This window comes from Delphinus delphis, chromosome X (assembly GCF_949987515.2).
Source record: "Delphinus delphis chromosome X, mDelDel1.2, whole genome shotgun sequence".
Taxonomy (NCBI): domain Eukaryota; kingdom Metazoa; phylum Chordata; class Mammalia; order Artiodactyla; family Delphinidae; genus Delphinus; species Delphinus delphis.
In genome coordinates this window covers 13,865,256-13,882,447 of record NC_082704.1, presented here as the reverse complement: position 1 = coordinate 13,882,447, position 17,192 = coordinate 13,865,256, and the positions used below count along the sequence as shown (strand labels likewise).

The 17,192-nt window shown below is 38.7% G+C and overlaps 1 protein-coding gene and 1 non-coding gene across 11 annotated transcripts in view; both read right to left on the bottom strand.

The window, feature by feature from the left end:
* The window catches only part of PABIR2 (PABIR family member 2), an 81,750-nt gene that overhangs the window by 55,474 nt on the left and 9,084 nt on the right, over positions 1–17,192 (bottom strand). For 2 of the 10 annotated variants that reach the window (XM_060002608.1, XM_060002613.1), the window contains exons 8-9: positions 16,782–16,846; positions 14,017–14,113 (exon numbers count right to left, since the gene is read on the bottom strand). In XM_060002608.1, the coding sequence (XP_059858591.1) occupies positions 14,017–14,113; positions 16,782–16,846 (162 nt within the window). Of the gene's footprint in view, positions 1–2,170; positions 5,165–14,016; positions 14,114–16,781; positions 16,847–17,192 lie in introns of those variants that run through there. The other 8 variants (XM_060002607.1, XM_060002606.1, XM_060002605.1 and 5 more) reach the window with 8 other exon arrangements.
* LOC132419098 (small nucleolar RNA U109) lies at positions 10,829–10,963 on the bottom strand. The gene has a single exon (XR_009518110.1). It is a non-coding gene; the product is annotated as a small nucleolar RNA U109 (small nucleolar RNA).

The following is a 17,192-nucleotide window of genomic DNA, read 5'->3' as shown; positions in this document are numbered from 1 at the left end:
GGTGCTCTCCCTTTGTGCTCCCCAAAACACTAGAATTGGTGCTTCTAATGGTCAGCGTACCTCTGTTTATTTCACTAGGCTGGTCACCTTGAAGGTACTGACTGCATCTGCATTTACAGTTCCCAGCACAGGGCTCAATAAATACTTTTAAATTGACGAATATAAGAAATCCATGAGCTGTGAACAGGTAAACATGGAGGAAGAGAAGCTTGGGGATGGCTGGGGTGCGTCTGAGAAAGGGATATTTCAAACTTGAGTATTTAGAATACTATTCCCTTTCCCTTCCTCCTATGGAGGCAGCCAGGGCTGGAGGGGCCGAGGGGGCATTGATGTGTCAGGGTCAGAAATTGGTTACATACAGGAGAAATGAGCAATTGTATTGAGGATAAAGGGAAACAGGCTTGTCACTATCCGAGAATAGTTACAAATATGGATAGGACGGATGCTGGAATGAACTCGGTAGTGTTGAACTGGAATCAGAGATACTCATGGTCTTTAATAGATGATCAGATATACATATGTGTGTATATATAAATATACATTTACATGTATTTTCTGTGTTGAGAGGGCCTTTATTTATTAATATTATTATTTTTTCGGCTGTGCCGCACAGCTTGCAAGATCTGTTCCCCGAACAGGGATTGAACCCAGGCCATGGCAGTGAAAGCCCAGAATCCTAACCACTAGGCCACCAGGGAAGTCCCGAGAGGGACTTTAAACCATAATGCTCAAGTAGCAGTGATTATACCTAGTGCCTATATTTTGGTAATTGTACCAAATACCATTCTCTATTAAAAGGAATCAAGGCTCCTTAGAGAAACAGCTGATCGCAGGGCTTGGGGCAAGGAAAGTATGAATCCGGGACATCTTATGCCAGAAAGTAAAACACTGCTCAAAAAATGATAGATTTGCCAAAAGGACACAGCAGCCAGCTTGGAGGGACTCTCACTGTCCATATCTGAGATGTGAATATCAAAAAAAAAGTCATGGTTATGAATAAAAACCCACTGACTAAAATAGGAGTCCACGAGTCCACAAGGATCAAATAAATGGTGGAGGAGGGAAAGTTCTTCTTTACACTAGAATGCCAATTGATAGGTGTAGAAGGAATAAGGGAAGTAGAGAATCACCATTGGGTAGTCATCATAACACTAGCAGGCAAGAAAGAGCAAAAGATACTAAAATTACTGGGGGAAAGTTTGATGAAAAACCAGGATATTTATAGTCTCAAAGTACTTCCACACAAAATATTTTACCCATTTCAGAGGTAAAACTCTAACTATGCAGTGGAGAAACACAGCAGACACCTCCTTAACCAAAGGATCAAGGGTCACCAGTAATAGGACGAAGTGGTACCATGTGCCTCCTGCAATGAGATGTTGAGAACACAACACCACTTCTGTGGTATTTCTGCCCAAAATGCATAACCTGAATTTAGTAACGAGGAAATATCAGTCAAATCTAAATTGAAGGACATTTTCAAAATAACTGGCTAGTACTTCTCAAAACTATGAGGATCACAAAAGACAAGGAAAGACTGGGGGATTTCCAGGTTGAGGGAGACTAAAGACACATAATGAGTAAGTGTAACACATAATCCTGGATGGAATCCTGGGCCGGAAGGAAACTTTTTCCCCTCCTGCTAAAAGAGCCTTATTGGCACCACAGGCAAAATATGAACGGGGTCTGTACACTAGGTGGGATAGTTTTGTATCAAGGTTAATTTCCTGATTTTGATAGCTGCAATGTGGTCATGTAGAAATGTCCTTGTCTTTAGGAAATTTACAATGAAGCACTTAAGAGTAATGGGGTATCATGTCTGTATCTTATCCTCAGATGGTTCAGAAAAAATGTGACACACACATACAAATATACACAGACACATACATACATACAAGCGAGTGGGAGGGATGGTGAAACTAATGTGGTTAAATATCAACAACTGAGGAACCTGGGTGAAAAATATATGGGAGTTCTTTGGGCTATTCTTGCAACTTTTCTCTAAGTGTGAAATAAGATAGTTCATGTATTTTTTAAATACTGAAGAGTGAGTGTTTAAAGCCTGAGTCATGCATGAAAGGCTTTTATTTTTTGCCTGTCTACCCACCCCCCCCACCTTGCTCCAAAAACAATTTAGAGTCTTATGAATATGTAAAAAAAAAAACACAAGATACAATAAATCCAAAACAAGTAAGAAATATGTGTAGCCTTGGCAAGAACCTTGTAAATTGTCAGATTCTACAAAATGCTCTTGAAAATTTGACAGATTATGTGGAGAGGTTTCTCTTTGTTTTGGGAAACAACCCAAACTTCAAAACAGCTATTAGTTCTTTTGTGTTCCCCATATCCTTTTATTCAAAACTTGACTGCAATTAGACACAGAGAATGCAATACTGGGATATGGATAGGCTTAAAAATTTTACAGAATTTTATGCATGTGTACACACTTTATTAAGTTTGCATTCTAAGATATACACAAGGTCAGCAGTTCACAAAACTTATTATTATTCCAAAAGCAGTTATCATGAAACACAGTGATTATATGTCAGTCAAGCAAAAAGAGCATCTAGTAAATTTTCTTATCATATCATCTCTTATACTTGTTTTCAAATAGAAGCCTGAAATATGATATCATATTAGAATAGGAAGAGAGAATTTTACTTTATAATGATCACTTTTCAAATATTAGACTTTATATAAAAATAAAGGAGTACTGTCAACAAAGCTCACCTGAAGGTTAGCATCTCTATCTTTTACGTAATCCGAAACAACCCCTGCACAAACTTAATTTTCTAGTCACTTTAAACAATAAAAATGAACCTTGGCTTAAACAGTAAAGTCAGTTACCTTGCCTCCTAGTTCTCATAACAGAGGAACAACTGCATTTTCCTGTCCCAATTCTACCCCACCACTGAATTTCAAAAATAAATTTAAATATCATTACATTCTAAAGGTTATGTCTTAAGAGTCCTAAATTAGAGCCAAAAAATGATGGCCAAAAGTGTCCCTTTAAGGCAAAGAAGACAGTAGAGAGCTGGTGGATAAATACCCTACAGGAGAAAACCATCTCTCAGTATTATATAGGCAGAGACTTTTAACATGGTTCTTTCACAAACAGAGTAAATACACTGCATACCACTGATGTAATTTTTCTTTGAAATGACATACTAGAGAACAATCTTCATAGTATATACATTCATGTTAGGTTTGAAGGATTATGGACTTTGCACAGGTGAAAGCCAATATGAGAAATAAAGCCACTAATGGCCATTACGGCAGTTATCACAATTTAAAATAAACAACACAGCTGATGCTACAACAGAACTACTTACTGCAAGCTAAGTGATGCTCTCTTATAATTCAGAGAGAATAGGTTTCCCTTCAAGCCCTACAGTATTACTAGTCTGTGGGTACCCTCAAAGCACATCATCTTCCTTTAAAATTCAACGACCTTTGCCTTCAAAAGACACAAATGCAGTAGTTTTCATTTCTTACATTCATTTAAAAATGGAATATTATGGTCCTAGCAGGCAAATTTGCATGTTAAATACAGACAATCCAACCACGATGTCTGAACATTAAAAGAGATCTATCACAACAGACATTTTGCACACAGTTTTAAATAATAAATAACACGGCAATAGATTACACTCAGGTTTTTAAAATAGCTCTATCGGGATTTTCCTCTTTTAAATGTTAAATAACTTATGGTACCGCAGACTTACTATCATGTACACTGTTGACAGCTCAAACAGCTTCTTAAAAGCAGAATGCACAATGACATTGACTTTGGCAGCTCCTAAAAGCTTCCTCATAGATATTAAACTGCGCTTCCCATAAGGCAGCATGTATAAGAACTGGACTCTGATTCTGGGGGCAACACAATAACCAAAATACAGTCGACAACACCACTCACCACACAACAAAACAAACAACTCCAATGACGAAAAAGTAATCAGAAAGAAGCAGCAATCAAAACGGTATGTGGCAATCAGACACATAAAGCCCGTTTTCTACCCTACCTTATGATATACATCTTTACAGCATGACACTGAACCCCAAGGCCCCTCAGGCCTCATTACACCACCCAAGACAAGCTGTCAAGCTCCGTGTACACTTTTCTACACAGTGGTTTGTGTGTAAATAACATTATTCATTCATTTGTAGATGCTCCACACATCTGGTCAAGGCAGGAATTTCTTCTCCTTGATAACACCACCTAGAAACATTAACAATATTTTATATATTCCTTAGGGCAACAGGTTTGAGGAGAACAATATCAACTGGGGTAGCTTAGTCATAAGAAGCTGTGGTGACTAATCCCGGCATCCTGTTAAGTCCGTTTACATTCTCAGCACTAAAATCAATCCTTGCATCCTACACTCCAACAGCAAAGAAGCAATATGCACAGTAATGAAAGCAACGACATGTTTTTTCCCCTTTGTGAGAAATGGCAAGGAAGCGGCTCAAACAGGAAAGGGAAACAAAATAATGTACTTTAAGCTGATGCAGAAAAAATAAAAATTTATATCAAAAGCAACTCATCTAATATTGTGAGATAAAGAGATTTGAGACTTATGTAGTCAACAGAGAACAACAACAACAAAAATCTCTCAAGCAAGAGAATTTCTGATCAACTCTAGCTGTCATGACACTGCTGGGAAAAAGAACCATTGTTGAAGATACATATTAGTGCTTTCCTTAAATGTATAGACTCTAAAATACGTGCTCTTTGAAGCACTGAGAAAAAATATATATATATATATGTACTCTAAGCAATCAAAAATGAGTATTTGAGATTACATCACTAGCTCAAAATGAGATCAGCAAAAAGAGACCTAAGTAAGGTTACTACACTCATAAAATCAAACTTTAGAGAAGTGCCAAAAAAGAACGGCATCAAAATGGTTTAGATCAGTAACACTTTAATCCTCATTATGGATCAAAGTTCCCTGTGTTCCTCCCTGAATGTTTTCTGCAGGAAACAGCAGTTAGAACACTGAATCAGAAATGGGTAAGTCACTTGGGTGAGAGATCATCCATCAAGATGAACGGAGAGCATGAATTGGAGCATGCTACTGGAGCCTCTGCGGTTGTGCTGCCTTTAGCCAGTGAGTCTGAGGACAAGCCACTGCGGCTACTACTGCCATCCAAAATATCTGAACTGAGGACAAAGCAAAAAGAATTATAAGCAGATGCATCTATCAGGGTAAAGGCAAACATAACATGCAATGACATGGTTTCAAGAACTCACGGATCAGTACGGCATTGGTAAATCATAAAAAGCATAAAAGCAACAGCAAAACTAGAGGATGGACTATATTCAGATACCTGGGAGAGGACAACGTCAGAGAAATCCCAAGTTAAGACACGCAAGGTTCTGTATCATTTGGGTGCTCTCCTAGAGGCACCAGAAGGTCCAACATACCAGTAAGTGTTCCTCTTGACATGTCACGGTTTCCGTGAGGGAGTCCCCTACCTTCCGCTCAAGCGATTTCTACCCTTATATTTCTCTTCTTTAAAAAACTGTTTTTATTTTTATACTTCTCTTCTTACCTTCAGCCTTCGAGTAAGAGGAGTGGTTACTCGTTGAGGTACCCTGGACTGTCGGAAGTATTCTAGCAAGTATACTGCTTCATGGTCCTTCCATTCCAGAACAGTCTTTCAACTGCTCTAGATTTTATCACTTCCCCACTCCCAAGAGCCCTTCGACTCAAATACACATTTTTTTCTAATTTCCTCCATTATTTGCCTTTTATGTTCTGCTCATTTTATGAATTTCTTAGACTATTTCCTTTCCTATTGCTTTCAAAACTCAAAGGTCTCCCTCCTATTTCTAAAAGACTTGTTTCTTTGATCCCTTCAGTTAACTTCCAGTCAAGCTTCTAATAGGAATGCTCTATATCCACAGACCCAATACCCTCACAGCCCATTTACCTCTTGAATCCTGACAACTGGCTTGTGCTCCTGTCCTTCCACTAAGACTCCTGATCTGGTCATCAAGAGCCTCTAGAACCCAGCCTGGGGACACCTGACCCATCCAGCCCCGGCTCCCAGGGCTCCCAACAATCAAGCTAGCCTGCCTCATGAATCTGGCTACAGACTTTAGCGTTCACAATTGCCAGCCTTCACAATGTGACATGAGGCTGCCTTCCTGGCTGCGATACCCATCAATACAACGTGTAAGCTCTGTGCTGTATATCTGGCCCGAATTCACTCATTCAGTCATTACATTTCTTCTAGTATTTACTGAGTACCTGCCAAGTGCAGAATGTATGCCAGCTATTAGAAATACAATGGTATATAAGACAGACATGATCCCTGCCCTCATCTAATTTACAGTATAGTACAGGAGACAGACAGTTATATAATCATGCTAATTAATATATAATTATAATTTGTGATCAAAGCAGTAAAGATATAAGGGACTCTGAGAGTATATAACATGGGTGACCTGATCTAATTTGGAGGAATACGGAGGAACAAGGCTCCCCCAAAGTGATATTTGAGCAGTTGTCTGAAAGATGAGTAGGCCTTAACTGGGTAAAGCTGGGGAAGAAGCAAGGTTATTTCTAGGAGCCAAAACCAGGCTAGTATGGCTATAGCACAGGGAGCAAGGAGAACATGATGAGAGAAAGCTGGCGAGGGAGTCAGGTGGTTTTAGGATCTACACAGACATACTTTTTTATTTTTGAAAAGGAAACAAAGCATAGAATTGGAGAAGGACTTGTGAATCAGCAAATATAGGTTCTAGTTTAAGTTTGATCACTAGCTCCTTTGCAAAAGCTCATCCTGGTCTAAACTGCCCTGAAACTCAATATTATGTCTTTAATATTATCGTTTTTATGAATTTCCAAGTTAATATATTTCCACTGTTAAGCAACCTATGATACATTTGGAAGTTTCTGGGCTCTGTACCACCCTTAATAAAATGTAACTTCCCCCAACCCAGCTTCTCTACTCTTATATTTCTTCAAAATGTCATTTCTTTCTTTTGCCTGTGGATTGTTTTCAGATGGAAACAGAATACAAATAGGCTTTGGAAAAGTAAAAATATCGGGTTGGCCAAAAGGTTCGTTCGTTTTTTCCCATAAGATGGCTCTAGTAGCGCTTAGTCATCTTTAACTTCATTCGAAACAATTTTGTTAGACTGTGTTGTGACAGCTGTCGTATCAGCGTGCATTTAAAAAATATCAAAATTGGTGAATTTTTGTGTAGCCATTTTAATATTGAAGATGGAAGAAAATAGCAACATTTTCGGCATATTATGCTTTATTATGTCAAGAAAGGTTAAAAACACAACTGAAACACAAAAAAAAAGATTTGTGCAGTGTATAGAGAAGGTGCTGTGACTGATCAAATGTGTCAAAAGTGGTTTGCAAAGTTTTGTGCTGGAGATTCCTTGCTGGCCGATGCTCCACAGTCGGGTAGACCAGTTGACGTTGATAGTGATCAAATCGAGACATTAACTGTAAACAATTAATGTTATACCACACGGGAGATAGCCGACGTACTCAAAATATCCAAATCAAGCGTTGAAAATCACTTGCACCAGCTTGGTTACGTTCATCACTTTGATGTTTGGGTTCCACTTAAGTTAAGCAAAAAAAAAAAAAAAAAAAAAAAACACCAAAAAACCAGTATTTCTGCATGCAATTCTCTATTTAAATGTTCTGTTTTTAAAACAAATTGTGTCGGGCAATGAAAAGTGGGTACTGTACAATAATGTGGAACAGAAGAAGAGATCGTGGGGCGAGCGAAATGAACCACCACCAACCACTTCAAAGGCCAGTCTCCATCCAAAGAACGTGATGGTGTGCATATGGTGGGATTGGAAGGGAGTCCTCTATCATCAGCTCCTTCTGGAAAACCAAACGATTAATTCCAACAAGTACCGCTCCTAATTAGACCAACTGAAAGCAGCACTTGACAAAAAGCGTCCAGAATCAGTCAACAGAAAACGCATCATCTTCCATCAGGATAACGCAGGACCGCATGTTTCTTTGACGACCAGGTAAAAACTGTTACAGCTTGGCTGGGAAGTTCTGATTCATCCGCCGTATTCACCAGACATTGCACCTTCGGAGTTCCATTGATTTCTGTCTTTACAAAATTCTCTTAATAGAAAAAATTTCAATTTCCTGGAAGACTGTAAAAGGCACCTGGAACAGTGCTTTGCACAAAAAGATAAAAAGTTTTGGGTAAATGAAATTATGAAGTTGCCTGAAAAATGGCAGAAGGTAGTGGAACAAAACAGTGAATACGTTGTTCAATAACAACGTATTCTTGGTGAAAATGAAAAATGTGTCTTTTAGTTTTACTTAAAAACCGAAGGAACATTTTGGCCAACCCAATAAAAATGGAAACAGTATATTTCCCAATCCTCCTACTCTATACTTTCTGCTGTCAAATGCATCATTAATAATACCACTTTTAAGTAAGAAGTTTGGAAAATTTAGCTGGCTCTGGTATTTTTTCAACCAAATGGCAAAATGGGTCTAAAATATGAATTATTCAAAGTACTGAAAGAAAGTTGCACAGATTATCTAAGACGTTGGAAAATCAAAAGACCTTTATATTTGCCTTTGGAACATATGTGATTTTCCTCCTGCAGCATTTTGCCTAGACTAATACTAAAATGAATTTACTTTCCTAAAGCACATATTGGCTGGGAAGCCGAAGGACACGCTCTCTGCTGCTTGGCAGGAAGAAACAGGCTTAGATTAAAATTTGGCCACCAAACAGATAATCTGAATATAAATACTTTCTTATTCCAACCAGACTTATGGTGAGCCCTGGGTTAAAAGATTCCATTTGCCATAAAACCTGCTTGCTTAGGTGAATCCTGTATTCATTCAAAAACATAGAACGTGACTCGCCATGAAATCTGTCGTCTAATGCTGTTGATTACCTTAAAGAAATAAGCTAATGGGGAAGTTACCAAGAAAAAAAATGAGTCTGAACATTGCACTTCATGTATTTTTTCAAGAATATATTTTTTCAAGAATTTCTTCTCAATTATTAACTGTAAACATATATAATTGTGTTTCATTGACAGAAAAATAGCATACTTGCATTTAGTCTCCAGTGCAATTTAAATTCAGAGCCTGGTAAACCTTTAACCAGGTATTTTCACTAAACTAAAATCTAGTTTCTGTTCTAATTAATCTGGCACTACTATACTTGGTCCTGGAAGCAGTGACTACAGGTCACAAATTACCCACTGTTAATATACCCACAAGCAAGACTTAACGTGATTTTGTAATTCCAGAGAGATCACTGTACAAAAGTGATTTTCACTGTGTCTGCTATTAAACCTTCTACCAGGGCTTCTAAAAGCAACAAAGCGTGGTCCAATTTAAGTTTCTCTCTTTTTTTCTTTCCTAGTTTAAGCTCTGATGGAGGTGCTAATGAGCCTTAGACTAGTGGCCCAAAGCCAAACAATGGCAGGAAAGCAAAGGACCTAGACAATTCAAATTGGACACAGGAGTACCTGAAACAAAAGTAAACTAATTCATTTCAGCCACTGACTATACCAATTGAGGCAGTATTTGAACCACACCACCAAAAATACTTATGACAGCTAAAGTAGTGCCCTCTGTCTAAAAAAACTAAGGGAGAAAGTATAAGGGAATCATTAAAACATTCAGTGATAAAGTAACAACAAAATTAGGTTGTCCAGTGTGACTCACGCTATCACGCATCTGGTGGAGCCACTCTTGTGCCTTGTCCAGTCAGTAAATTGCGTTCTATCAGATAAATGCCAGGCAGGTAAATGCGCTAGAAATCAGCCGCAGCCCTATCAGTCCCAGCACAGATTTTAGTATAAGGTAAGACTACAGGGCATCCCCCTACCCCTTGGTGTGGGTTAAACTGGTCCATAGGGTTTGTTCTCTACTCTCTACTATCTTACCTTACGAAGACCCAGCATTATCTTGCTGTATAACCTCTAGGTTTTTAAGATCACATAGTTAAATATGACCAGTTCCACTGTCACTTTGGGGATAGGAGTTTTAAAGTATCAGCACATAGGGATGTAACGTACAACATGATCAAGATAATGAACATGGCTATATGTTATAAATGAAAGTTGTTAAGAAAGTCAAATCCTAAGAGGTCTCATCACAAGGAAAAAATTCTTTTTCTATTTCTTTAATTTGGTATCTACATGAGATGATGGACGTTCACTAAACTTATTGTGGCCGTCATTTCATGAGGTACGTGAGTCACATCATTATGCTGCACACCTTGAACTTATACAGTGCTGTATGTCAACTATACTCAGTAAAACTGGAAGAAAAAAATTTTAATTAAAAATACTACTCTTTAATCACCAGAAAAAAAAGTATCAGCACAGAAGTCTAAGCTGCTCACACAAACATCTTCAAGTATATGTGAACATTTCTGTCATAATAAATAATGATTACCTTATTCTTTGTACATGTAACATACTCATGATAAAATTTTCTTGCCGTGACACATACGTTAAAAAAAATGTTAGGGCTTCCCTGGTGGCGCAGTGGTTGGGAGTCCGCCTGCCAATGCAGGGGACACGGGTTCATGCCCCAGTCCGGGAAGATCCCACATGCCGTGGAGCGGCTGGGCCCATGAACCATGGCTGCTGAGCCTGGGCATCTGGAGCCTGTGCTCTGCAACGGGAGAGGCCACAACAGTGAGAGGCCCGCGTACCAAAAAAAAAAAAAAAAATGTTAAAAATCACTAAGATAAATCTAGTGTAAAATGTTAAAATAAAACCATAAAGGTTAAGTCAGCAGTCCTGTTAACACTAAGGCACTGGGCAGGAAATTTCATGGAAGACTTTTTCCTTTTCTGTAGGAGAAATAGACTATCACTTAATCTTTACTACATGGCTAGCAGCCCTGAAAACTCCTTTATTTTATATGCCACAGATAGCCTTACTCCTAAAAGAATGAGGAGCAGAACAAGAGTTCCCAGCATGAAGAAAAGAATGAAAGCACCATGTAAAGGTGTACTTCCGAGCTATGGTCAAACTCCTGATGTTCATAAGGACTAAATGCAGAATGACGTAATTCCTACCTTGTGGTTAACAAAGGTCCCCAGATTTGCTTGGCAAAAAAAAGAATTCTTAGTAAAAAATAGGTTTATAGGGCTTCCCTGGTGGCACGGGTTCGAGCCCTGGTCCAGGAGGATCCCACAAGCCGTGCAGCAACTAAGCCCGTGCGCCAAAACTACTGGGCCTGCGCTCTAGAGCCCGCGTGCCTAGAGCCCGTGCTCCGCAACGAGAGAGGTCGCCGCGATGAGAAACCCATGCACCACAATGAAGAGTAGCCCCCGCTCGCCACAACTGGAGAAAGCCAGCGCACAGCAATGAAGACCCAACAAAGCCGAAAATAAATAAATAAAATAAACAAACAAAAAAGAAAGATTCAATCACTAAAAAAAAAAAAATAGGTTTATGAAAAGGAGGCCTACTATTCCTTTGCATAGCAGTTGGCACACTGGACACAAACTCCATATGGGTCAATACTCAAACTTCACATTTATTGATAATTTATACTTCAAAGATGCAAGCTTTTAAAGATCATTATCTAGTATATAAAGTTTAAAGTTTTAAAACCCATCTCTTCTTTATGGAGTGGGGCAGGGAACAAACTATAATGATTGAAATGATGAGATAATACCTACTGATGATCTGATACCTTTTCTCTCCCTAAAATGTATAAAAATGGTTTCCTTAGTTATCGAGTAGATTGTTATCCTTGGCAACAGGTAGCTCCTGTCTCTGTCCCCATTTCTAAGAATATGGATCTCTGATCAATGAAGCTGCTTTTAAGATAGGAAAAAAAGTTTCTGCAAAAGCAGAATCCAATTTTACGTATCATGAATAACTCATATTTAAATTCTGTTCATTGTAAGACATAAATGTCAGCAATCTTAGTACACAAGGTGTTCCAAGAGTCTTATTGCGATTGCCAGCTTTAACAGCCTCAGAAGTCCAGATGCTCCAAACTTACTAAAAACATCGCTTGAAAGTTTAATCACCTAAATATCTTTGATACTGAGTTTTGTGAATTTTGAGTAATAAGTTTCTCTTTAATATATTACTTGAGCCATATGTTGGCTTGTTAGCGCTCTATGAGCAGCCACGAATAAAGTCAATCTCTCCAGTGTGAGGCGACACTTTTTGTGTTTACAGATCAGAAGTGCCCTTCATCCCCAATGTTGATGTTCCCAGGGCTCCCACAGCCAGTCACATGTCTACGGAGAATGGAGGTGGTGGCAATAGAAATAGAAGCCTCATGGGAGTTCCCTGGTGGCCTAGTGGTTAGAATTCTGGGCTTTCACTGCCGTGGCCTGGGTTCAACCCCTGGTCAGGGAACTGAGATTCTGCAAGCCATGTGGCATGGCCAAAAAAAAAAAAATAGAAGCCTCACAACAGCTACCATCACAGACAGCTTAGGTTGTGCTGCTCAGAGGAGTAAACGTCTGAACAAGGGGAGAGGGCCCTTGGTAAATGCCATATATTCTCTGTCCTTCCTTACTTATTAGTGTGAACCTGTTTCATAGAGTCAAGCACAGTCAGCCTACAGCAATATTTAAAAAAAAAAATCACCTCACCCTGTATGTTTTTAGCTTGGCGAATGCTTTCGTATCATTTAACATGAACTTGGTTACTTGGTTAGTAACTGCGTAAGGAAATCTATTTATAATGTCATGTGCCTATATTAAAACTCACTTTACCATAAAAGTGATATGCAGTTTCCACTCAGTATAGAGTTTCACCCACTAGTCCTCTTGACAAGCTTTAGAAGTTTTCTCTTTGCAATCATCTACATACCTGGAAAGACATTCTGTACCAAATTTAGCACATTGAGCTAACAAGGACAGACAGGGATGAGAGAGAAGAGAGACTGTGGGGCTGAAAATAGCCAGAACCATCTAAAAGGCATCTGTTCCAAGGTTAGAATGGTACTGATCAACGAGTCTAATGAGCTAGAATAATCTGTGACTTCTTGGGTCAACTAGAAGTAGAGGTTACCTTGGAAAAACAATGAATAAGTGATTTGGAAAGAAGGAATCGTCAGTCTGTATAACTTATAAGTGGCTTACAGGATTCTTCCATTTAGAGAGCACTTTCTTTTTTATTTTAAAGTGAACGCCCTCTGGGGTTCTTAAAAAAAAAAAAAAAAAAGAACCTTAGCCATCAAATTCAGGGAACAGAAAGTTCTGCAAGGCACTACACAATTGCATCCAGAACATGGGTGCTCAGTAAGTTGACTGAAACGTACTGAAAGATTTCAAAATATCACCTGGCCACTGCTATTATCCCTTTCTCTTCCTTCCTATAAGTATGTTGGCATCCAAGTACTCAACTCATCCAAGTACTCAAATTTGGGTACAGGAAAAGAAGTTAACTTTCGCACAAAAACATGCAAGGGCCTTAAGTTAGACATCTAAACTCAGATGAGTAAGACTAAAAGACTAAAAAAAAGTTATGTGAACAGACCACAGGAATCTGCAAGTGTTACTATTTAAACGAAACCTTAGTTACTATTGTGACGAAACACCCCAAAATTTTCAAAAAGATTTTATAACAACAGATAGTGCTATTTAGAAAATGCCATGCTTAAGAGAATGCTGGTGTTCTCTGCTAAGTTAAAAGGATATAATACAAAATGCAGGCAGAGCAGCTACAATCAAGGCATATTACCCAGGGCAACCCAGAAGCTCCTTCTCATGCCATCCAGCTGTTGACACTCTCCCACACTATTAGCACCTACTGAGAGGCTGACCTAACAGGAGCTAGGCATGAAGGTGAAGGTGCCAAAAAGATACACGCACTTCCAAAGGAAGTCCTGGTGACTTTCAAACGATCTGGTTTCTCACACTGTCTCCATCTCCATGGAGATTTCACCTCTAGGGAGCATGGATAAAAAGTTGAATATGTTTTAAATGATCCCAATATACTTTTGCTGCGGTTCTTTTCAAATACATCATTCCCTAGTATCCTTTGGATTTTATTTCATTTTTTACCATGAACTGAGATCAGACAATTGTGCAGCCTCCGGAGACAGCATAGTGGTAGTGCCTTGGAAGAGCCTCTTGGGCTGGCTTTCGGTCTCCATTTCACCTAAAACAGAAAGAGATGATGCTACCATAAAGCAATTTTACAGATACAGGCTTGCTGCTAAAATGGGGTGATCTTTGTTTAACCAAAGATCGGAATACTTCAAACTGTTACTTGAAAGCTATTTTCCCATGTGCTTTAATGTAGAAGAAATATACTGCCACATAAACTCAACTAAAAAGTCAGCAGCCGGGGCTTCCCTGGTGGCGCAGTGGTTGAGAGTCCGCCTGCCGATGCAGGGGACACGGGTTCGTGCCCCGGTCCGGGAAGATCCCACATGCCGCGGAGCGGCTAGGCCCGTGAGCCATGGCCGCTGAGCCTGCGCGTCCGGAGCCTGTGCTCCGCAACGGGAGAGGCCACAACAGTGAGAGGCCCATGTACCGCAAAAAAAAAAGTCAGCAGCCCTAAAAATACCTTCTCATTTATTGTATGTAGTCTGCTGCCCATATAGTCAGGTTCTTTAATAGAAAAGTAGAACACTGATTGCATTAGGCAAAATGAATCAAGACTAATAACTACAGCAAAAATAAAGTATCTCCCAAGAGCTGAAGCTCACGGTGAATAATAATTTATGCTAGATGATTAGTAAAGACTCTTGATTTTATATATCTTAATGTCAGAACATTTCCTGAGCTGAAGTCAAACGGATTCAAAGGCATGCAGTCTGATAAAGAGCATATAAATCAAAGGTTGCTTTAGGCTACTTAGTGAAAATGAAGATTAGAAAATATAAGTTTGAAAGCACATCTGTAACTGAAAGCAAGTATTAATTAATTCACAAAATTGATGTTGTACTGGCTACTTCAATCCTACAGATTTTCTCAGAACTGGGAATGGAAAAACTTTGCATCAGAAGAAATAATGCTTAACATTTTGCCACTGGGAGTGCACAGACTAACAACCCTAAATTAGACAGAAAAGCCCCTTTCCAAATAAGCTATGATTTAAAACATGCACATACCTTGGTTTCAAAGCTCTTTATCTGAGCTTTAAAACTGAACGTTAAAGACAATTTAATTCATGGGCCTATCTACACTCCATTAAGAAATGAGCAACCATGAACTTAAACCTCTACAAGATTCTTATGATGGAAAAAGATCAAGGAAGAACAAATGCAACATTCATTTTTCCCCATATTATTAATTAATTCATATTATCTTTCCTCTGGAGCTATTCTGAAAATTACTGCAATTCAAGAAAGGTTATGTTTTCATTTGCTTTTTTCCATGCTTTAACATGCGGCTTTTCAAAGCTGCTGCCGGGCTTTCAACACCTCATTAGCAAAAGACTTTAGCCCTTTTTAGCAAGGAATCCCTCCATCTGCTGGTATATTTTGGAATAGCTTTGAAACTGAACAACCATATTACATTCCATCAACTTCCTACAACATATTTAAAATTAATACTAATAACCATACTAGCTTTAATTTCCAAGTTTTATTTTCACATAATAGCTCCTGAGAAGGTTCTTCGGATTGTAAATAATTCCTTGCAGCGTTAAGGAAAAAGACTATTAGTTTATAAAATAAAATTTATTCACTAAATACAAATATTGTCACTGTATCAGCATCTATTCCCCACAGCACACCATCTTTAATTTTAAGTTGTCTGAAATATAGCACTTTTTGAATCTGTGTATGATGCTATACCACTGGAAAGTCTTCGCCGAAGCTGCAAGTATCTGTTTACCTAACATTAGAAGAGTTGATTTGTTTACTAGCTTCAGAGGTGATCTGCACAAAAAAAACCACTTACTGAATTGCTTTTTTAAAATGATCATTAAAACTCTCATTTAAAATGACATCCAACACTTGTAATCATGTGGTCATATCCCCAGGAATAATGACTAAACCCGTGTTAAATTTCTTTGCCTTTTTTTTAATAGACTCCATTGGGTGCCCTCTATAAGCATCTAAAACTAGCACTGAGTGAGATCATTTTCGTTCAGTGCTTTGTGGTTTAAAATAAGGTAATTAAGAGAGCACCCCTTGGGAGTTTGGGGTTAGTAGATGCAAACTATTACACATAGAATGGATAAAAAACAAGGTCCTACTGTAGAGCACAGGGAACTATATTCATTATCCTGGGATAAATCATAATGGAAAAGAATATAAAAAAAGAATGTCTGTCTGTGTATAACTGAGTCACTTTGCTGTACAGCAGAGATTGGCACAGCATTGTAAATCAACTCTACTTCAATAAAAATATTAATTTAAAAAAAATAAAGTGTATTTCTTATAAACCACACACACAAGAGTACCCTATCATATCAAAAACCCTATAGAGACTCAAATGGGAGGCGTCATTTGGTGGTGACTTATATTTGAGCATACAGCATGTGTATGGACTTATTTGCTATGACATTAACACATATTTCTGCAATGTATCAACTTACATCTCTTTTATATTCAGATCACTGAGAGGCAAAATTTCTGGAATATATATTGATATTATGAATATCTGAATAAGATTCAGTTATGAAGTATAAAAAAATATAGACAGTATCAAATAACTAATTCCCAGAATTTAGAATCAGTAAAGCATACATTGGAAAGAATATTTCACTATTTCTTTAGAAGAAAGGAGTCATGCCTTGAACTCATTTCAGACAGAAATGCTAATTTGTAACTCAAGCTGGACTATGTTTAATAGCAGAAGGGGATGACACATACCTTTTCTTTTAAGAGGACCAAGAACACTGGGCCTAATGCACTTGACTGGACTCTGGCTTCTCCTGCTTTAAAGAATAAACAAACAGGATGACATTAAAGTACTTTTGGCAAATCAATAAAATTGACGGATACATAGGGAGAAATGGACAACGTCTGTGTTGTAGGTTGAGTACGTGATCTGACCTGGCATATGACAATCTGGAATAACATGGCATTTTAAGCTATTTTAAAAACTTGTTTTCTGGGCTTCCCTGGTGGTGCAGTGGTTGAGAGTCCACCTGCCGATGCAGGGGATACGGGTTCGTGCCCCGGTCCGGGAAGATCCCACGTGCCACGGAGCGGCTGGGCCCGTGAGCCATGGCCGCTGAGCCTGCGCGTCTGGAGCCTGTGCTCCGCAACGGGAGAGGCCAC